At 40.5% G+C, this 23,437-nt stretch overlaps 1 protein-coding gene across 6 annotated transcripts in view; it reads right to left on the reverse strand.

The window, feature by feature from the left end:
• The window catches only part of COMP (cartilage oligomeric matrix protein), a 37,315-nt gene extending 13,990 nt beyond the window's left edge, over positions 1 to 23,325 (reverse strand). Inside the window, exons 1-6 of one of the 6 annotated variants that reach the window (XM_055804787.1) lie at positions 23,034 to 23,325; positions 22,754 to 22,908; positions 20,908 to 21,938; positions 18,100 to 18,211; positions 3,580 to 7,760; positions 1,858 to 3,102 (exon numbers count right to left, since the gene is read on the reverse strand). In XM_055804787.1, coding sequence (XP_055660762.1) covers positions 1,858 to 1,933 — 76 coding nt within the window. In that variant the 5' untranslated portion in view covers positions 1,934 to 3,102; positions 3,580 to 7,760; positions 18,100 to 18,211; ... (1 more) ...; positions 22,754 to 22,908; positions 23,034 to 23,325. Of the gene's footprint in view, positions 1 to 1,857; positions 7,761 to 18,099; positions 18,212 to 20,907; positions 21,939 to 22,753 lie in introns of all 6 variants that reach the window. The other 5 variants (XM_055804786.1, XM_055804781.1, XM_055804782.1 and 2 more) reach the window with 5 other exon arrangements.
• Positions 23,326 to 23,437: the final 112 nt, after the last annotated feature.

Below are 23,437 nucleotides of genomic sequence, written 5' to 3' on the forward strand. Positions count from 1 at the left end.
TGTTAATCTGGCACGGTCTCTGCAGTTCGCACATAGGAAGGCTTTGCTGCCAAAAGAAGCAAATTAATAATTCAGTACTGTGGAAGCTGCTGTGAAGGGCACCACTAAAGTAAAGCTGTTTGCTGAGTCTATCCCAAACGTGCTGCCAAGCACTGAACGTGGAAAACCAGCACATCAGCCGTTGCTGGGCCTGTTCTCAAGGTACCAACTTTTTTCTTGCTGGAGAGGGGTTCTTTTCACACAGCGGCAGTTTCAAATTGCTGTGTAGTGGCTTTGGGACACAAAGGATACATCTGCTCATCCATGCAACATTGCAAAATCCTGTTTAAGCTATGCTGAACAGAGGATATAAATCATCTTACAAGGTCACCTAGAGCAGATTAACATGATTTTTCCCTCCCATCTGCTACATTCTAGACTTGCCTAGTCGTTTGTGACATGCTAAGAATCTAGTCTATGCTCCAGCTTTGCTCAAGAAGCATGAATGGAAGTAGCTCATTGTTTCTAGAATTATGTAAGTTTTAAGAGAACTTGAACCATTTAAAAACAATTGGACACAAAGTTCAACTCTGGTATTCTCCTATCTGCCATGAGAAAGTACCACCTCATTTCTCTAGTTTTTCTTAGGTTAATCCAGCCCCTAGCAGAAGTCACACCATGCCTACAGTGCAAGCAATCCTTTATGAAGAGAGAAATAACATTATCTTCTACAAACAGCACTGTGCATCCAGGGGAAAATTAACCGGAGTTAGGGGTCTGCCTCCTTGAGCATGAACAATTTGCCAGTGCCGAAGGCAGGATGGGAGTTCGTGCTACTGACTTAGTACAACAACTTCGGCATTCTCACGTAACAAATGAGCCAGAGAGCCTCATGGATCTTCTCTGCACAGAACCAAGAGGACTTCATGAATATTTGTAACGTCTCCAATACATGTTGGTTTGGGAACTAAACTGAAGCCACAAATGTGTCATTCTAAGATGGAAAGACTGAATTAAAGTGGTGTTTCTTATTTTATTGAAAACAAGGAGCTTGCACATGATTTCTGACTTCAAACAGAGGTTTTGAATAAGCTCCGCATGAAGGCTTCAGGCAGCTTCCGTTATTCCTGGGAAGAATTTTCCATCCCTAGTAGCAAGATGTAAATGAAAATAAAAGTTTGGGGTTTTTTTAATATTCAAATTCACAATAATGATTCAACCACTCAGGAGCGATTTCCAAAGGAAATCTATGCACTTGCAGACATTTGCATTACTATGTGTCCTTCTCCACAGACTCATTCTGTCTCCACAAGCAAACACCTGACTCTCTGGTCCACAGCCTAGGTCTGCCAGATCTCACGAATGCTCTTCAAGTTGAGCATTCCCCTAACAAGCTGTTCACAGAAGTGAAACTTTTCTAATGAATTTAGTATGGCTACATTCCTAGAAGTCAAAGCTTCCCTTAGCTCTGTGTGCACAAGCAGAGACTATCTAAGGATCCTGATATAGGACATTCTGTATGGTCTGGTTTTTTAACTTAAATCACATGAAAAATGCAGATTAATGTAATGTGATGTGTCTCTTGCAGGTCATTACAAAACACAACACAATTTCCAGTTGCCCTAGAATAAATGCTTTTCTCAAAAAAACCTTCACTACGCAGGAGTGGAACTGGGGAAAAATGTAAGACTGAACATTTAAACAGTTAAGCTTCGTGTTTCATATGAAACTACAAAATCCCTAAACATTGTTTTTAGCTTTCAGTAGATACAATTGAAATGTTACCTTTTTCCTATTCCCTTCTGCAAAACAAAATTTTTGTAGGAGTCTAGAAAGCATACAAGTCCAAAAAATATAGACATAATTAAAATTACTTACCTGCTCTTCTCTGCTGATATGATGAAAAAGGACAAGAGAGGAAGAGGAGAAAAACAAAGGCTTGAGCTGAAATCATCTTTGAATCTCCAGGCAGTATGGATGTATGGGCTTCTCTTGCAACGAATTTTTAACCTGCAGGTTTGCCTCTGCTCCCCATTAGTGTCTGTGGTTTGCTATTTATGAAGTTGCATTCCTTCCTCTGAAGTTCTTATTCTCTGATGCTGGACGAGGGGTGGACGTCATTTCTGGCTGCTAGTCCACAGAGAACGTTGCAAAAGTAAACAATATGAGAAACTCATCAGGAGAGTAGTTTAATTTTTTTTTTTTAGACCAGCTTGCACCAAAATAGGTCAGAAAATTCCAGAATTAAATGGATTCTTTTTGGATTGGGGTTTTTATTTCTTCTTCATGAACACAGGATAGACGGATGATTCATAGCCGTATCCGCCACAGATTTTCCCTCTAAAATTGCTCACAAGATCACAAAAGCTATGAGACATCTGGACTTCACTAGAATTTCAGAAAAGGCTCTTTGAACTCCCAAAAGACAGCTTCACCACTCACTCTTGGGGCAGAATTATTGAATCATCTTCCAGCTCCAAAGAGGAGCGATCACATCCTATTTCGGAGAGGGATTGGGCAAATGTATAAGCCCTTAGAGGCTGATGTTCTTATTACCCCCCACCCAGGCTTGTTTAAAGGAAGGATACAGTGCACAAGTGACGGCATGAAAGGACGGCAAACTTTGTCGTTTCTTGTCTGCAAAGCAATGAGTCTCAATCCAGCATTTTCCATCAGTCAGTCTCAATCCAGCACTTTCCAGCAGAAGACACAGAGCGGATTGAGAAATCCATCTAGAGCAGCCAACGTAAATCTGCCCAAAGAAAATCTTAAAGCTACTACATCAAGGAAATTGCAAGTTAAACTGTGACCTGTAAAAAGGGTTAGTCTGGAGATCAGTGAAGTTCTTGATCACACATTCTCACTGTTTGATTGTGAAATCTGTCAGTATGTTGATCATACAACACCCTTGGGGACACCAACAGGAAAGCCCCAGGAAACAGTAGCTCAGTCTTAAAAGTGTTAGAGCAGCAGGATCCTTGGATATTTACATAAAAGATTTTTTTCTCATTTTGACCTCAGACCTCCCATGTTCAGGAAGAAACTTCCTATCCCTGTGGCTGTGCACAGTTCTCGAAGGTAACTGGGTGCAGTCTTGCAGGCGCTGGTGGTCATGCATGTTCACTACAGTAAGCAAATAAATATTATTAGTTTTATTATACAGGAATGCTGCAGCAGACAGATTTTACACTTTCTTGCAACAAGCAAATTTATAATGAAAACAAAGTAAATCTGCATGAGTTACCTAGGTGGTATTTGCATGGTTCTGCTTGTCTGGCACACATGCCATCTCATGTTACACACCGCAAGTGACTTCCCGCTGTCAACCCACAGGTAAATCAGCTTTGAGGGTTTGATACTTGTGGTAAGCTGAAGTGGTTTAGCTGGAACTCAGAACAACTGAGTTTCCCAAGTTTTAGCATTTCTGAGTACTTCTGGACAAATCAAAACCATGGCAACCGATTATATTAAAGATAAAATACACTGGTTTTTGCAGTGATGTTCTGGGAAATATTATTTACAAATTTTATTTTATAGCAACAAATGGGGAGTGAATGAAAAATGCCCTGTCACACATCCCACAGAGACCAAGCCTTTCACCTGAAACAGTGACAGCTGATGTCCATCCAGCTGATGTTTGAAGATGCTGTTGGCAAGGGGTGAGAGAGGCATTCAGACTTCCCAGACTGCTCAGTCCAGGACCCTGATAGATGGCAAGCAAGGAAGCCCATTAGTACCTGTTATGGTAGCAGAGAGTTTTAAGGAAAAAGCATATTACTTCAACAGAAGCCTGATAGGTCGTTAATAAAGGAAGGTTCTTGCCAACTATGTAAAAAAAAAATATCTGGTGGTTTGGTTTTTTTTTTCAAGTAGGGAGAAGTAATAAAACTCGAGAAAGAAAGAAATGTAACTCAAATGGAATGAAGAATGGACAAGGGTCACTTGTGAGGTCACCTCGGAAACAACTGACATCATCTTTGCTTTGTATGGAGAAATATATGTCCATATAGAACGATGAGATAATCAAAATCTAGTACTACAAAAATAGAAACAGAAACAAAAAAAGGAACTATTCAATATAAGGCAAATAAAATATGTATGAGCAGTAATGATGTTTTCTGCTATCTAAGCAAAGTATTACTCAGTGCTATCAGGACATAAACCCAAACAAACCCACATAAAAGAAAACAACCCTTGAAGTCAGACACCTAATAAAAAAGTTGCTTGAAAGTCCAGTATCCAGCTAACTGGATACTTCTGTGTTTCTAAGTTTTCAGGGGCCAAAAATCTGCCAGTTTTTGATAAGAAATTGTAGGCTGACTAGAAACAACCATTTCTGAGGCCACAAGAAATTGGCTTGTAAAACAATGTGACCCCCAACCAGCAAGGGAGCAGTATTTGTACCTAGGAAGAGCTCTCAAACACTATCCAGAAAAGTCCTGCTTCCTTGGTACAGAGTTCAGTGTTTTTCTGAACACTTTCAGCTGCCAGAATCACATGCCCTTTTGTAATACTATAAACTGGTGATCACATTGTGTGTAAAATTCATTATATTTTCTAATATGCCTATTATTTAACATCCAAATTAACTCATCAAAACCATTATTATAGAGAAGTTAGGTAATTTTCTTTGGGTTTACTATGAACTGAAGGAATCCAAATAACTGATGTTAAAAAAAAGAAATGTCCCAAGCTCCTGGAGTCACTGCAAAGGCAAAGAGTGAACCCCTTTCTTCTGAAGAATACCTTGTATTGACAAGCTGCAAGTCCCCAAAGTAATTAAAACATTCAGGGCTACCAGCAGCAAACCTGGATCTCTCCACAGGGATGAGAAAAAGAGGACTTTGGTAATGTGGACAATCTGCAAAGTGGATGATCTACAAATACGTCACCATCTCTGTTCTCCTCTGCAGGAGAGTCACTAATAATAAATTTATTAGTGGAGGCTGGAGAGTACATTAAACTGGCTCACAGGCAGCGCACGTTACTTGTAAGTAACTTTACAGTTAGCTGAGGTGTTACAGCACAAGAGGGGAAACTGTGAGTATGTACTTAAAAGATGCAAGTTCTCAAACTCAGTAAAGTCAGGAATGTTCACTGCTAAGAAATGACATTCATTTCCCTCAGCAGCAGTTAGTGTAGGGCAGCATGGTGACAGAGTACTGCTTGTTATTACTGCTGACTTATTCTAAATGAAATGAACCAAAGCATATTAAATCTGCATTACACTAATTTTATGTATCTGAACAAACAGGTCTTCTGCATATTAAGGTAGCGATCAGTAAGTCTTTACATTATTCTAGAAACCCAAAGCCATTTCTCGTTAGTCTGCAACAGTTTCTGGGATCATTTCCATTTCATTGACAGTAGCAAAATAACTGTACAAATTAAAATGTAGCTAGTTTTTACAGAGCTTTCTGTAGTTGAGCAAGACATGGTGTCTCCACAAGGTGAGGTCATTCCTACCTTTATTTTCTTTGGACTCATTTTATACCTTTCTATATTCAGATCTGGGGGCTAGAAATCCCTGTAAATCACTACTTTAACACAGCTTAAACACATAGTAGAAGATCAGAAAGTGTTTGGTTCATTATTTCTGGATGCCTGTGTCTGTCTGAAAAGGACAAATTCAAAAGTACCTGATTTATTTGAACTTGTTATTTGATGGGGAAACATCTTCCAGATTTGTCAATATCATTTTTTAAGCATTACTGATTTGAAAAAAAAAAAAAAAAAAAAAAAAGGTGAGCAGCAGATAGTGTTTATTTGGGCTTCAGTGTTAAAGTTTTTCTGCACTCTGTGCAGTGCCAGGTTAGTTACACCTTTTTCCCTGACTGGAGTTGACATCACAAATGAAACAAGCACACAAACAAACAACAAAAAGAAAAGCTCATACTAGTTTAAAGTTAAAATACTTTCCATCTCTGTGTTTTTAACTAATCTTTGCCAAGTGAAGGACAAAAGTCAGAAGGAAAAAGTTATTTTTCAGTCTTGTAAGGTCAAGTTCTAAAAATAAGTGAAAAACATCTACACCCTCTGAAATGGTATGCTAAGTGTTTTACAATGTTTCTTATATATTTATGGTTGTAAGAAACCAAAGTATATAAAAGATGAGCAGTGAGGACTTTTTAAAAAAAGTCTCCTTTTCCTCCCAATACAGGATCAATAGTACTAATAGCACTCTTCACAAGTACTTCTCTACCCTGTTCTTAAATACTTCCAGCAATTGAGACCCCACAACCACCCTAAGCAGCCCTCCAATGTTTTATATTCCCACTGCTAGAAAATGTTTCCAAGGGATGCTATTTATGCTATTTTGCCTCTTTTCTTATTCACCGTGGACTCAAAGAGCAGATTACTCCCTTCTTTGACCTAGCACTATGTATTTGAAAACTTGTGTTTCAATTCTATACTTTTGTAAAAGCCTGGTAATGTACGCAGCTTCCAAGTTTTATACAACCAGTATAGCAATGTGGAGATGAAAAACGATCATAGTCATTGCAGACTGTCAGCAGTTAGTTCTAAGAGAAATAAAAGTCCTGAAGTCTCAACTAAATCTTCATCAGTTGTGTTTTTTCTTAATTGTCACAATACATAAACTATGACTCAGAAGACACATCATCTATTGTGGTGAACTGCTAGATTATAACTGAAGTTGAACAAACATTTCACTCATGAGTAGATCCGTAAGAAGCCCAATACATCAGAATTTCACAGCAGTTTTTTTCAGCTTGTACTTATTTTGAATGCTATTGTCTAACGTTTGCCAATTCCAAAGATACACACTGTGAGAAGGACTGGATGCTGAAGTCTGAGGCTTAGCTGCCAGCAGAATCTTCAGCCTTGTCCTACCTTTCTACTATGTCCTTCCAGACGAAACAACAAACCTACTTTCAAAAGTCTGCAAAACATGATTTTACAGCTTGATTATGTACAAATACTTATTTCATCCGTTGCTAAAACACAATCTCAACAAACAGGATTCCTAAATGACCTAATTAGAGCTATTTGCAGTGCTGAAGTAACAAAACTAAATAATGTAAAGAATAGCACCAATGCTTTATGGGAGACAGATTCGTTACTTGACACAAACACCTAATGCAAATATTACACACAAAATCCATCAGTCAATAGGTAAGAACATTCCTATCCCCTCCCCATATACCTCATTCATTGCAAGATGGAATAATCCATTATAGGTTGTGGTTTGTTACATGTTTGAAGAGTTACAACTTGCTGCAGTCTGGTTTATGTCTCTAACTTTGAATTCCTCAGGAAAGCAAGCACTGAAGAAGACCTTTTGTAAGTATTTTGATGGTTTTTTTCATTTAATCAATGACAAACTGCAATGTCAGAAAATCCAACCCGCAAAATGAATGGACATGGCTCTGTTGTGCATGACGCTAACTTTACCATTCATTCTTCTTGTTTTCTACCCTACTAAGGGAATGTGACTAATGTTAATAAAGCCATTTACATGAGCTAAAAACACAAGTCACACAACTTGCTGTGGCAACAGGCAGAATGACATAACGCTGGGCCGTAACCACGATATCACAGCAGTTGGCACGTTGTGATAAGGACGTCTCCTGCAAGGAAGCTACTGCCTTCCACCACAGAAGCATGGCGCTCCTTGAAATAAGCTTAGAGTTCCAGAGGGTCCAACTTTCCTGCTTGCTCCTTCAACGCTTCTAGAAATTTGATGACTTGTACACTTACTGCATATGAAAAGCTGGCTTTCAAGGGAACATCATTTTTATCCTGGGCATTTACTTGGAGTTCTGAATGCAACAAAACACAAACACCATAACATTAGTGTACAAAAATAGCTGCAAACTGGTTTCTGAAAAAAGGCACAGAGATGCCTTCCAAAGTCTGAGGGAGGAATCCCACAAAAAAAGACATTGATGAGCCAAGAACACATTCAAACTCTTTGTTTTATCCTCAGCTCCTAACCCCCAACCAAAAATAGAGGGAAAATAAAGATGCTAGTCCAAAAATTTCTAAACCATCAGGACAGACTCCCTGCACCTCTGGACCTGACCTACCGGTAAGAATCGGAAGCAGCTCCTGTCCTACAAGGTTTTTTGATTCTTCATCTTTCTAACGAGACTCCCAACAAGATAACCATTTGTAGCAACCATGAGAGAGTTAAATGGCCTGACTTTTTATTGCCACATTATTCTTCTGAGGAAGAAAGAATCCTGCTCTACAGACATGGAACTGAATCACTCTGAAGCTTGAGCTGGGTCACACCATGCAAGTAAATTGAACCTGGAAGCCCAAAGCTCATGCCAGCACTGTAATAACTAAACCGTCTTTCTTCTCTGAAGAAGGGGAATCTTCATTCACAAACATTGGCAGGGAAAGATACTAAAATAAAAAAAAGCACACAGACATTCATCTAAACTAAGCGATACTACATATCGTCTGGGCAGCCTTACCACCACGCTAAGTGGCTGATCTTCCTGGAAGTGACATATTCTGCCCACACTGGCTAAGAGAACGACACACGATGACACAGGAACTCTGAGGAGCATCAGCAAGAAAGGCTGTACTTTTACAAGAGAAGAAAATATCCAGCAACTATAGGCCATAAAAAGTGTCTAAGTGCATGGCAAGAACACTGTTCAGTTTCATCACAGATGTGATAGTGCACTTCCAATACTCAGAGAGCAGCAGGAAGTACGAATGAGGCTAGCCTAGACTGTTCAGGTCACCTAGATTACTTGATTACTTGGTTACCAGTAGGTACATCCAGGGACTTGACTCAGGATCAGCAGGAGACAAGGCCAGTGACAGGACTGGTGACAAAGACACAATATAGGTCCAAGGTCTATCCTGAGACAGGGCTAAAAGATCACGTTGAACGTTGTTCTTCATTTAAAATATAGCCCAAAACTTCCCAGTGGCTCAATGAGTTTTAATACTCTAATATGTTGTCTCTAGAAAGGTCACAGCACTGTCAAATATTCCACACTCCAGGGTTCCACACTGATAAGCTGACCCCTTCCAAAATGCCTGAGACATTGTGTCAACATAATCCTGCCTGAAGAGAACTAAGACACCTGGAACTGAAATGCTTTGTTCAAAACTGAGGGCAGAAGGCCAATCAAAGGGCCCACAGATTTCGTGTTGGTCCTCATTCAGCTTTGCCTTACCTCTCATTTAAGCCTGCCAAAGACAAACCATAATGAAAGAGAAGCCCAAGGGGCTGAAAAGCAGCAGCACGTTCAGATCAAGAAGAGCTGTCTCCCATCCTTCCCGTCCTCTCAAGCAGCTCGCTGTAATGAGGCGTACAGATGGGGGTTTAAAATGCTGCCAGAGCTCCTTCTCCCCACCGCCACCCGGCTCAAAACTGTTCCCCAGCATATGTCGTAATCATACACCCAGAAGGGTTGTTAAAACCTTACAGGAAACATCTCACATTTTTTCCTTTACTATTCATGCCATTTTCTATTAGGGACAATAAAGACTTCTAACACTGGATTAAGCTCATTTGCAACAATGAGCTACTATTGCTCCAGGAACCAGTGGGAGCTCAGACTTGTTGAGGGAACTGGGAATAATTAGCTGAATTGTACTGGAAAAAAGGAGAAGACTGAAGGCTGTTTTGACCAAGAGAGAAGCAAACTGATGCGATGGTTAAGCCATCATGTCTTGCTGGGAATTATTGGTGGGAGTATCGTTAGAGTATGCAGGTTTTTTCAGTAAAACTGCTTTGGCCATGGTCTCCCTTTTTGATTTTTGCTACTAAAAGACACCTCCCAGAGTCATAATGACAATAACACAGTTTTACTGATTGCTTTCACTCATTGCTTAGTATGCACTAAGTCACTTCCCCGAACTCTTAGGTATGGCAAACCTTAAAAACAAAAGCTTTTCTTAGCAGACTGGTTTTTCTTTTCCCCTAAATGATGTATATAATTCACCTCCATGGTCAATCCTTATTGTGTAATCCAGGGGTCTTCAGCAAGAGTGTAAACAGGAATTGTCTCATTACAGAAGGGACTGGAAGTGCTCAGTGCTCTGAGATCACACATGTAGGTGGGCAGACAACACGTACACTTTTTAATAGTCTAGGGACCTCTCTTAGGGAGCACTGACTTGGTTTTGATCACGGACCAAGACTTATTAACTCAAAAGAAACATCTGGCATTGACCCCTTCACAGGCAGAATACTGAACCTAAGGGACCCTGGAAATCTACTCTGATACGTTGCTGGAGCTGTCTGCACATGATTAGTTCGGTAGCTATACATAAATGCACATACTGTATGAATAATACTATTTCTGTATCACATATACAAGTATTACATAGATGAGTATTTGCTGTCCTCAAATTACTGCTTTCCAGCCACAAGTTGGCACATGCCATTAGCCTTTTGACATGCAGCTTCAAAAAAAGATTAAGTTTCCATCGTTCCTTTCAGCAAGGAGGATCCCAAGGAACTTGACAATCTATTCATACCTAATACCACCAGAACATAGACACCTTTGGGACAGAGAGCACAGCCAAATACATAACAGAGTGCAGAACAGCAGAGAAAAAGGGAAACATTTGGCTTAGGACTCCAGAGAAAACCTTGCTGTTTATAGAGAGAGCCAAGGAATGGTTAGCATCCATTCATGGGAGACAGAACTGTGCTTTCTATGGTCACATCCCAAATACCCACAGAGAAAATTTGAACTTCACAGTTTATTCTGCCTCAGCAGTATGAAGTGGTAAGTTACCTTTCCCAACAAACTGGACCAGTAGTTCTAATAACTGCGTTCAGACAGACCACAAAGCTGTCCTTTCTGCGGACATCTCAAGGGAACATCAAGAAATTTTCCATTCCAGAAGTTATATTAAGCAGACCTGTTCAGGTCTCCTGGATACATGCAGCAAAAAGTGTAGCTTTTTAATAAGTGTTGATTCAAGATTAATGGTAGTTCTCTTGACACTTCCTCTCTTACCAACTGCAACAGGGGCCATTTTTTCCTTCCCATTTTCTCTTTTTAACATAACCTTTCCATAGCAATTAGCTCTACCGCTTACATTAAAATAAAACAAACAACACACCAAAAACCAGAAGGAAGATATCTAGTGTGATTTAACAGCTGGAAATAAGCAAAACCAGCACCAAGCCATCAGGTCTTTTCAGGACACCAGTGATCAAAAGACCACTGTTGAGGTACTCTGTAAAAAAGTAATTTGCAGTCAGCTGTTTGCAGGAGACACAAACTTTTTCGCTACTGAAAATCAGAGTTAACTTGTATGGAGGGGAAAAAAGGATAGAACACTCTGTATTAATTCCCCCTCACATCTTCACTGGCTGTGGGGATGCTGAAAGCATTAGGTCAGAAGCCTGACCATTGTTTTTTCCAAACTCAACTCTTAAACATACTGGATGGAACTGAGAAAGGGGGAAAAGAAGTCAGTCACTAAATGTCACTCTTTGTCTCGTCTCAGGAAGAGGCTACACACACATTCAGCTTTCATATGAGTAGTTTAACACTTGCATGCAGAAATATGAATTTTTCTTATACAAGGGAAATGCAGAAACAAGCCTTTAGGAATTACAATGAAAATTATTCAAGTATACATGCTTTCTTCGATTGCCATGGAATCAGGATGACTAGGACATTCATGAAGGGCACAAAGATACAGGAAGCACCAGCAGATTGTCAAGGCTGTTCTCTAAAGTGGTCTCATTATCCATATGTAAAATGAGAATCCTGAATATGAAAAAAGAAAATGGGTTTATTATTATATCAGAACCTTAGTATTCCACAAAAATAATTCTTCTTCTTATGATGGTGGTAGAGCAGAACATTGTCTCGACCTTTTTTGCTTATACCCTGCTTCAGCTGATTAATAACTTCTGCTAGATTTCAAGCAAAGAAGAATGAATCTTATTCCTGGAAACTATCTTTTATGCCTTCATTAATTGTTCCCAAAATCTTGACCACAAAAGGATGCCAGCTCCTCAAGAATGACAAACCCAGTATCTTCTAGACAGACCCCATTATATCACAAGGCAGTATATTCTCCACACTGCTGTCCCCTTTCCAGTGTTTGCCTGAGGCATTCCATAGGCTTTCTGTCAAAGATAATTATGGCTGTCATAGGAATGAATAGACGGAGATGTTCACTGGGCCCACGCTCTGGGGGTGGGCAAGGACAGGTATCGTCCTCAGAAGCCAGGAGCACTTTGTCTCTCTCAAAAGAGAGATCTCATACAATATGAAGTTGAATTTTCAAACAGAAATAATAGCACAGAGCCAGGCAGCTGAGCCCTTATTCACATTTGGTTAGATAACAACGTTAAATACTCAGCTATTCGCACGCAGAAGTCTCTCCCTGCTGAGGCCTGAAAGCGCACAGGTATGACTCAAAAATATCTGAGTTGCAGCTTTCACCAAGCTAAAGGGAACGTCTGTGCTACCTCGTCCAGACTACTAGAAAGTTATTAACAGCTGCAAGTCAAAAGAATCAATTCAAGAGGCATATTAGCCTTAAACAGTTGCACTTGTGAAACTGCTTGTTTCACCAACCCCACAGATTGTGGAAACTGAGAATTCATACTTCTCCTGGTGCACATACTGTCAGCTCATCTTATCATACATCTCTTTTCACATGCACATTTTGTTTTCATAAGCTTTGAGACATTACAGATTACTGGCTTTATCCAAAAATTGTGCTTCTTTGTACGTCATTTATAAACTCAGAGGAAAATTCAACATCATCCAGACTATGGGTTGGGGTTTTTTTCACCCCTAGAGAAATGGAAAAATGGCATGTACACAGGCTCACAAGTGGTGGGAAGCTCTCCAGAAAGATGGAGCCTGGAGACTAATACAAACCTCTTGAGTTTTCAAGAAAATATCAGACCAGAAATCTCACAGGAATGAACTGGCTCTGGAGATTTCTGGCAATTCCTTCTCCGGACCCCACCCAAAGCTGAAAAACAGCCACAAAAGCAAATCTATTATTTTTCACAATATTGTTCAGTATCATGGTCTGTGTAAAGATTCAGAGTAAGTCCTTGCTTCAACTAAATTGCTCTTCTCATACCTAATTGTGATGGTCACAGCATTACTCTAATTTTAATTCCACATGGAAACTAGAAGTTTGATCCTCTGTATTTTTGCAATACTCCCTTCAATAAAGGCCAATTGCTTTTGGCTAGCACAGCAGCCAGTTTCTTCCATTAACCTTTATTCAAGCCAAAACACTTTGGGTGTAAGCAACATTGAGTTCCTGAGACAATGACGGCCAGAGAAATACCTATCATGAGAGTGGAATCCGAGAGCTCTCCCCAAACTCCAGCTGCTTTGTCTCTCCTTGACATCTTTTTAGTCTTTGAATGCTTTCTGCACAAGCCATTACACCCTTCAACACTTCTTCCAGGAAAGCGCACACAATTCCAGGAACCCCACGCCTCAGGTGAATAAATAGCAATGACAAAAGCAACTTTCTACTGGCAAGGCAGGAGACAATGTTGAAACTCTGAGCCTCTATACACAAACGCAGTAAAAGCTACCACGAAGGCCAATATTTCCCAAGGAAATCAAATATCAATGCATGGTTTGAATAGGAGATCTTCTGGAAAGAGTAATGAACATGTCTAACCCTGTACACTCAGCAAAATCTGATCTCACAGCCTGAGATCATTTGCTGGCTTCAAGGTACATCTGGGAGTTACTCCGAACACAGTGGGAAGAGAAGTGGTTTCTAGGGAGATCCAAGTACACTTCTAAATCTCCCTACAAAACAGGAGCTTTTGCCATTTAGTGCTGCAAGTGCCCCCTTCCTTTCTTCCCCGCGCCCCCCCACCCCCCCACCCCCAAGGTTTGTGCTGGCCTCTAGCGGAATATGGACCAAATAGTATAAAAAGGAAAAAAAGCAGCAAGGCACATGCAGCCTCCTACAAAGCTGACCAGGCCTTCAGCTATTCATAGATTAATTCAGTGGGAATTCGTTTAAAGCAGTACATACTTGCTAGTAAAGGGCAAACCTTTATACCCTAGCCTGAGAGTGATCCATCAATTCAGACCACTCGCAGCACCATAATGGGTCATTCTATAAAGAAAACATCTGTAACAACACAGTTCTTAAATGATATCTTTGGTGTTTCCCGATGCTCATCACATCATCAAGTCCACAAGAACAATATCCCTTGTTTTGTTTCAGCCTTTCTGCTTCCTCAGTAACAAAGGTGGATGCAGGCTACAACTGGATTTGGTTTGGGCCCCAAGAGAACAGCTCCAGATCAGTCTGGGATCCAGCAATCAGCCTGTTCCACTGCTCCAGCTACCCCAAGATTTGGCTTCAGATCTCAAGACACATGGACTGATCATGAATGAGTACACTGTTTGACTAGTTATAATACCATCCTTCCCTCCATTTCCTAGTAAGCCCTCACACTCATAGAAAATACTGGGTTATTTATCCTGCCACTCCTTAGGATTATTCTAATCTGGCTTTTCCATCATGACCTTGCATGCTTTGGACTTTCCATGAGCTCTTTATTACACTGTGCAACTTCTCCTGCTGTAGAAGTTCTGCATCTTGGCTAGCGGCCCAGTGCTGCTCTTGATCCAAAGGAGTTCATCGTCCAATGTTTAACATCACTTTTTTGTTTAACTGACATCATTACTAAAGCGCTACTTAGAATTATTGCCCTCCAGACCTTCTTCATATCCATTTTGCAATCACCTCTTCCAGCAAAGTCATATACTAATCTGCTGCCAGGAAGGTGGCCTAATATGTTAGTATCTTGTCTGAGATTGGAATGCCACTTACTTGCCAGAAAGCTTCCCATAGCACCTTTGCTCCGTCTTTACGTTACAGCTGAAATAGAGGCTGTAGGATCTAGTTCAAAAATATTTCATTTTGTTAATAACATTTGCTAACAACTACATTAAAAAAAAAATAATCTGTGTTCTGGGTTTCCTCCATATGACATAAGGCTCATGGATTTCTGGACCAGAATTGAGAAGCTGTTTGAAAACTTCTGTTTGATCATAAATCAAGGCCAGTAATTACCTTTTTAGTAAAAACAGCCTCAGTTCACAGTTTCCAGACTTGATGGGTCCATAGCGTTGCCATGGGCTTTCCTAAGGGTCCAGGAATTCAAGCAGACTCCACTTTCATTACAGCACCTGTAGCAGCTTCTGCAACATGAATCTCGAAAATGGCATCACTTGATAATTGCTGTCTGCATGATGCTGGAAGGAACAGTATGGAAACATTCCTTATCTCTATTTTTTCACAGCTCTTCCAGCACCTTTCCATTTATTTACTCACTGTCACACTGGCTGCCTTCCACAGTGGGAACTCTGCCTCCTCGCACAGCACACGGAAAAGCCAAAAGCAAAGGCTAGCTGGGTGGTTCATTTGGAAGTGCTGTTGAAAATCTGGTAGAAGGCAGATTGGATCAGGTCTGGAGAAGATCCCGAGGTGTTGCCATCAGGGTGCTGCTGCTCCCCAAGGCAGGTCAGTGGGTCTTAAATGGTCCAGTCTGAAGAAGCCTCAGTAACCAGCACCACCAGGCTGGGGTGAGAGAATCGCTTTCAGTGTTAGTGGAGTAGAAAGCCAATCCATAGCATGGTTCCTTTTGAAAGCTAGGTCTCTGGTAAGTTGAATTTACTAAACTAAGTTAAAATCAGTTACAAAGGGGGAAAAAAGCGATAATACCCCACACTAAATCTGGGCCTGGTCATGTTTAAAAAAGTTTATTTCTTACAAAAATAGTTTCCAAGCTGTAAACTATGATGCCAAAAAATAGGTATAACACTACAGAGATCTATTAATTAAACCAAGAGTTTTCTTTTGCTAAAGCCAATGAGTAAACTACTGAGGGCAACAAAACACTGGCACACCTCTGCCTGCTTAGCAGCTGAGGAGCAAGCCATGAAACTGTACTGAGAAAGGGAAAACCAATAACCCTTAGCAAAGAAACTCCACAAAACACTCCTTAACATCAATCTGATAGTGGGAAACCTTGTTTTAAGCAAGCAGGGGCAAATTCACTGCATTTTAAGCCCATTGTGTTTAGGAAGCAGGTGTGTTATGAACTGAAAGGTTCATTTTCAGGAGTACTGTCAAAATCTGGGACCCCACTGCCCTCTTAATCTTTCCATATGCTGTTTGATGAAATTCTGCCAGTGGCCTGGGTACATTTCCAAGGAACTCATGACTTCTGGGAAGGCATTACAAAGCTACACTGGAACCATTCATGACCTGTGTTCAGTACTGGCTTGGTTCCTTCTCAAATCCACAACATTTTGCAAAGAAAACATTCTTTCCACTTCAAGCAAGCTTCTCCATCCAGAAACCAGTCTGGTTCAGGCACTCAACCTCTTCTCGCCCTGCCCTCACCCCCAGACATCAGAAACACAAGCCTTCTAAAGGAAGGGCTTCCATGATGGCAAAACAACTGCAACACCTAATACATTTGGTCTCACTCAATTCTAGATCTGGGTTTTTTTCAGACAAAAAATAAAGGAAAAGCAACTGTTAACATAACTAGCCTTACCTATAGCTGCTACTATCAAAGTATGAAAGTTCTTACACTCATTGTTCTCTGAACCTTTAATATTTGCAGTGAAAAAAGAAGGCCTAGCTGGTGAACTCTGTTTCACATCCATAGGAACTGAGATGTTCATGGAAAAGCCAGAGAAGATAATTTTTAAGAGCTGGAGACCAGAAAATGAAATCGTTCATATTTCAGGACAAGGACCTTCTTGGATGCAGGTGTTTAGTCCAGCAGGAATCTGAATCACTCCTGTAAGTCATGTAGCCACATTATATGGCTAAACACACATTGTTACATGTGTGTTTACAGACACACACACCCCTCAGCAAAACCCAAAGGGCAACACACCTAATAGATGGATTGCTTACATTATTTCATTTTTGAGACAAGTGCCCAATTAACAAACTTCTCCCACAGCAGGAGGAAGGATTTACTTTATACGTAGAGAATGCAAGTATGTTATTCACTTAAACAAAAAGCAAATAAAAAGATAGGGTGGGACTCAAAAAATACTGGTTTTCAAATGATCCATTCTCTTAAGATACTCTTTACAAAAACAGCTTCATATTTAACCCTGTGCATGCTACCTTCCCCAGAAGTTAAAAGCATGTTTATAAAGCAGTAATGCTTTGAGAAGAAAGCAAGCTGCTACCACATCAGAAGTCCTGTTGCTAAAACTCAAAGTATTTATAAATTTAAATGAGACACCAGGGATAACCTGAAAACTCAGCACTCTTCTATTTTCCCCACTAAAACTGAGGGAGGAACACCAGTCCACAAGATTCAAACACACATCAAAACCCTTTGTGAAGTACTGGATTTTACATTATACCGAAATAACCTCACTGCTTCTCCATCTGCCTAGGATGACTGCCAGAAATTAAAACAAAGAGGCATGTACACTCTTTGTAGTCAATCATGAGCTTCAATATTTGTTTTTAAGCTCAGATACAACATCTGTTTTGAAGAAGCCCCATTTAAAGAAACGTTGATGCCCCTTTAGAAACAGTATTTTTAAAAAGTCTTCTCCTTCCAGACCTCCTACCAAAGATTTAATAGGTAACAGATACTCTCAAATATCTTTTTGAATATATCCATCAATTCCAGCAATTTTTTTTCTTGGATTTTAGAAACTATGCCTTTTTGCTTGCGATCTTTAACTTCTGTGGTCAGTTACAGAGAAGTAGATCACTTCACATAGTACTTTTGCAACCAAAAACCTGCAGAAAGCCAGAAGCTCTGTTCATAAAAAGATCTCCCCCCTACATTAGTTCCTTGAATTCAGATTCTGTGCTAACGTGGCATTGTTTAGGATGAACACACACTTCAGCTGTTTTCAAGGAGTGGGAATTAGAAAGGATTTTAATAGATTTTTGCAGGGAAGGATTTCAAATTTTAGATTGAAACAAAATATTTTTAATTAGTATTTTAACATTGTTACCTTTTCATTGTTTATTAGCTTTTTAATATCCACTTACCTTAAGACAGCCAAGAAAACTGGTTTACAGCATAGAGTTTATAGCTAGTTTCATTTACTGGCTTTCATATACTGCTATTATCTTTTTATGTCAATCATCACCTTAATATATAAGTACCTTCTTCCTTCAAGATCACTGAAGAAATGTCAGTATCTTCTCCTCTTTTTCCTTCATTAAGTTATCTATCCATGACTTGTTTCAGGAATATTTTTTAAAGCCACAATTGAACCTGCAGGTAAATGAGTTGAAACAGAAATATTACACAATTTGCTGAAGGATAAAAGCATTGAGATTCCCTTGATAATGAGTAATAGCCCTTTTCTGTGAATTTTCTATACTACGTTACTCGTACTCCTGAAATCAAAGCTGGGTTGCTGTTAGATTTCTGGCACCTTAGAGAAATTCTTACATTTACACAATAATACTTTTCTGATATGCTTTTAGCTTGTGAAAATATTCTGTCCATTAAAGGCCTTTTCAAAAATGACCACTCAATCTAATACCACTCCACAGAGATCTTTTAATGTGATGTTAAAATATCTGTCATATAAATGTAAGCATTAAGACTGAAGCCATAAAATCATAATAAAAAAAAAAAGGGTTTTTTTTTCCCATCTTACTCAGAACAGCTCTTTCTCCCAGTATTATTGTTCATATTCCATAAAGCAGCATGCTCAATTAATGATGCGTCTGTCTCACCACGGCTGGAAGTAAAGCTTTACTGACATTAGGGATTAATAGACTGCATATCCTTACACACACATGCTGCATTACTTTCAATCTAGTGCATATTAGGACTGTGCTTTTTAATTCCACAAGAGCCCAATAAACCCTTCAATATTTACTCAGGGAGATTTTATGGTCTTCTTGTTTCATGAAGGTATTTATATGAGCTCTGATCTTACGACATTTGCATCATCAGCCATTAATTTATAGAAATTAAATAGAAATAAACAAAAATAGATCCATAACCACCTTCTCCAGATGCCTACTCAATGCTGCAATATTTGTTGGTCCAATACCTAGATATGGAACAAAAATACAGCCAACCCAACCGCTCCCTGTCCTGACGCTACTACAGACATTCCAATAGGAAAAAACTGAGGAAAAATTACGAAGTTCTGGGAAAAGATCCATTTTAGCTATTAAAGCTTATTATCACATTTTTAAGGGCTATAAAGCTTTTTAAAGATTATATGGGATGAAGGAAGCTATAGAAATGTTATAATCCCAGAGGATCTTCCTAAACAAAAGGAAAATGTATGTTGCTATGAACCTGCTTCAAGCTGTTCTTTTGATTATTTTTTTCCCCAGCGCTACATTAGCTTTCCTTCTATGTCCCTCTTGTGGCAACTGAGAAGAATTGTAACATCCGCAATGGAATGCCCAATTCATAGCCTTCAAAAATTTTTGCTTTGTTGCTGCATTTTTGCTGTGTTTTTTTTTTAATAAAAATTTTTGTTTTATTGCAGTTTTGTTGGTATAGAGGAGAATAATTTTTCTTTAAAAAACCCAACAATAGGTATTCTTTGCTTTTCCATCTATTAGTACTCAGGCTAGGTAAACTAGGTAAAATTGTATGGAATTTTCATTTGAAGGTTTCTTTCAGGGAAAAGGCAAGCAAAAGAAAAAACAGAGACAAATAGAAAATGAAGCACTTTTAAAACAATATGAGCTATCTGAACATTCAACAACAATGAAGAAATACAGATGTGAAGTGAAATAAGAAAGTGGTTAAATATGCATAATAAATTTGCTGATTGCATTTATTGTTCTAGAATATGTTAAATGCATTGCTAACCACAGTACTTATGATATAGATACAGATGTGTAATGTGTGAGCATTCCTTCAGCATGCTTTCTCAAGAACATCTGATCTCCACTTCATACTCGTTTTCCCCTAACCTGAATTGTTTTATCCCAGGATAAAAATACACATATTTTTTTTTATCCAAGCCTGTCATTTGAAGTAGCAGTTTTGCAAAGATTCCTCACACTCAGTTTGATTGGCTCTGAACCTCTCACGTCATGATGACACTTTCCAGCACTATCTCCATGGCTTGGAGTTTGCAGAGACCAATCAGTTCATTCCTTTTCCTAACAGCTTGTTTTCAGCCCTCTCTTGTGCAGTCCTGAGTGGAGGATGTTATCAAATCCCAGTGCTAGCATGTCTTGGAATTGAAATGAGTTTCAAGGAAAGTCCTCTGGCAAAGCCAATTATTTTGAGTCAGGGCTGTTATTTCTACCAACACCTGAACTGCTGTATGCATCCCCTTTACATTCATAATGATCAGGAACCTTTATTATCACCTTGTCAAGATAATCACCTTAAACTTTATTTAGTTTGCTGGAAGCAAGCAGAAAGCATCTTTTTTTAAAATCAAATTCACCCACATTTGTTCTCTTGGATAGCATCTTATGGCTAAGTATGTCCTGCGAATTCTAGCTTCTAACTATGCATAAAAATGGTAAAGTAACAACATTTTCAGAGAATGTGTTCCAGTTTTCTGAAGTGTTACCTTTTAAAATTTCATACTGCATGCACGACAGCAAAGACCAATGAGTCAGAGTGCCATCTCTCTGCATTAGCCTAGATTTAAAGGAGAAAACTCACAAAAGATGGCTTACTCAAAAAATATTGTCTACGAGCTTTGTAGCATGGCCTGCATATGTCCCTCCATGTTTATCTTTCAAAGCACCAAAGTAGCCCACAGAGTTTCCAGCACGCAGTGCACTGCAATTAATAATGTCGTGAAAGTCACATGTACCCTCTTCACAAGTCATGCTTCTACGTTGGCATAAAGACTATTTGCAGTCTCCATTTTTACACACAGTAACCAGGAGCCCAATGGCCACAACTAATTGCCAGTTTGACCCCTTGTCAAAATATATGGAAGTGAACTGCAGGCCATCCACCCGACTTACTCTGGTTTTACTTTTGCCTGGCATGACCGAGGAGCAGACCATATGGTGTGGTGGGGGATCTCCTTGCAGCCCTCCAGCTTCAGCACCTCAGACAGCAGCATCATCTTGCCCACAAATGTGGCCAACAGTCCTTGGTGCCTCCATATCAGAAGACAAATTTACCTTCTGATGGCAGAGCGAGCTAAGGACCTGCAATTTTCAGCAAGTTTTCCAAACAACTTCCCTTTAAAAGCATTGTTATGTTCTGTTTTAAGTAAGTGAGAGGGAAAGAAATCCAGCAGTGCATCAAAACTTTGATCAGTTTCCAAAACTTTTGAGGATTCTGTAAAGCAGCCAAATGGTGCAAGTACGTTCTGTTTATTAATAAGTAAGTGTTCATACCAAGCAGCCTACCTGGTTTTATAAATTTCTTCTTCAATTCCACTTTCATCCTCAAGTAGGATTTCATATTTTCTCACAGTTACACTTTTTTCTGAACTACGAAACAGTTAATTTGCTGTTTGTTTTATGAAAGCACCAGTTTAGTTCATCCATGGATGCTTTCCAACCAAACTTCTGGTGGGCTTTAATTCAGTTGTATTTCACCTTTAGGAATCTAGAAGAATCAAGACATTATAACCGTCTCGTGACACAGATGAACCTAAGTATGGGTATACACTGGCTTATCCTGATGTCACCATGTTAAACTGGAGCTGATGTGACAGTCACAATTCAACAATAAATTCTCCATTCTGCCTTTTGATTTTAGTGGCTTGTTGAATTAACCTACTTTAATCTGAATCCTGAATTAGGATACATTTTTGATAAACTACTGACACAGTCTATTCTTCCTAGAGGCTTAATGCTAAAGATGAATTCAAACAGTCTGTGTGCAGAAGTGATGACTCCTGTATTCTCTTGACTTGCTCTTTCCCTTCCTGTATTTGGTGTGCAGCATTCCTAGGACAAGGATGCTTTTCAATCTTCATCTAGATCTTTTCAGCCTACCAGCTGCAAATCTGGTACATGTTGTTTCAGTTCCAGGCTTTATCCTACACGAAAAGCAAAAATAAAATTAAAGTTACTTGTAAAAGAAGATACATATTTGCATCTTATAGTTGAAGGCTTTAGTAGGGAAGAGGGATTGAATATCTAACCTTTCATATCGATGTGTTTCACAACACACAGAAGTTATCTTAAAAGATATTTGTTGTGTGCTAATAAAAGGATGTTGAAATAAGGGCAACCAGATCCAAAACTTTGTTTATTTATGGGTAGAAACATGTGCTACTCGCCTGCTCTGCACAACCCAGTCATTCATCTTCCCTGACCTCAGAGAATCTCCATGGCCAACTCCACTACCCTCACCTCACAGCAACACAGCTTTCTGGCTCTCACAGTTTTATTAGGTATTACAGGTATAATAGGTATTACGGCTAGAACAGGTATTACTATAATACCAAATCCTTCTTAATTACCATGTCTGCCTCAAAACACTTCAAGCCCCTGCGTAACTCCCTCATCCAGGCTACCTCTCTGTTAGCCCAGACTCTAACCACTCCTTTTAATCAGGAGCACGAGGCCGACAGGCCACAGAACCAGCAGCTGCAGCTCCAGGCTCGCAGCAGCCTCTAAGGAGCTAAAGGGCCCCACACTGCCTCCACAGGGGCAACCACCACGACACCTCCCCTCACACGAACCTGGTACCACCAGCACCACACAGGCTGCAGCCTCCACAGAGCCCATCCACCACCACAACCCTCCACGGGGGTCGACAACCAGCACAGCCTCTCTCCTCCCTCCAACCTCCTCAGGGCCCTTCGCCACAGGAGGCTCAGGGGTTTACCTTATGACTCTCTACAATTACCTGACAGCAGGCTGCAGGCAGGTGGGGTCGGCCTCTTCTCCCAAGTAACAAGAGACGGGACAAGAAGAAACGGCCTCAAGTTGTGCCAGGGGAAGTTTAGGTTGGATATTAGGCAATATGTCTTCACCGAAAGAGTGGTCAAGCATTGGAAAAGGCTGCCCAGGGAAGCGATGTAACCACCGTGCTTGGAGGTGTTTAAAAACCGTGCAGATGCAGCGCTTAGTGATAGACCCTGTGGTTCTGGCTTAACGGTTGGACTTAATCTTACGTCTTTACCCACCTAAACGAATCCACGAGTCGAAGTGCCAGCCGCCTCCTCAGGGCCGCCACCGCCTCCACAGCCCGCCACCGCCTCCACAGCCCGCCTTCCCTCTTCATCTCGAGGATCCATTGGCTGTCAGAGCCGTCAGTCATGAGAAGGCTCCGCCCCTCACCGCGCGGAGGGGGGGGGTGTCGGTGGGGGGAGCGCCTCTGACAGGGACCCCCCTCCCCGCCCCCGCCCGCCAGGTGGCTCGCGGCGCCTGCCCCGCGCCGCCCGCGCCCCTTCGCGCCTTCCGCGGCAGCTCCTCCCCCTCGGCCGCCCTCCCCAGGTGTGTGCGTGCTACGTCACCCCTCCCGCGCGTACGGGGCGTGCTGGCGTCGCCGTCCTCCGTGCGCTCCGCGTCACCGCTCCTGGCCTGGCGC

This window comes from Falco peregrinus, chromosome 5 (genome assembly GCF_023634155.1).
Source record: "Falco peregrinus isolate bFalPer1 chromosome 5, bFalPer1.pri, whole genome shotgun sequence".
In the NCBI taxonomy this organism is placed as follows: domain Eukaryota; kingdom Metazoa; phylum Chordata; class Aves; order Falconiformes; family Falconidae; genus Falco; species Falco peregrinus.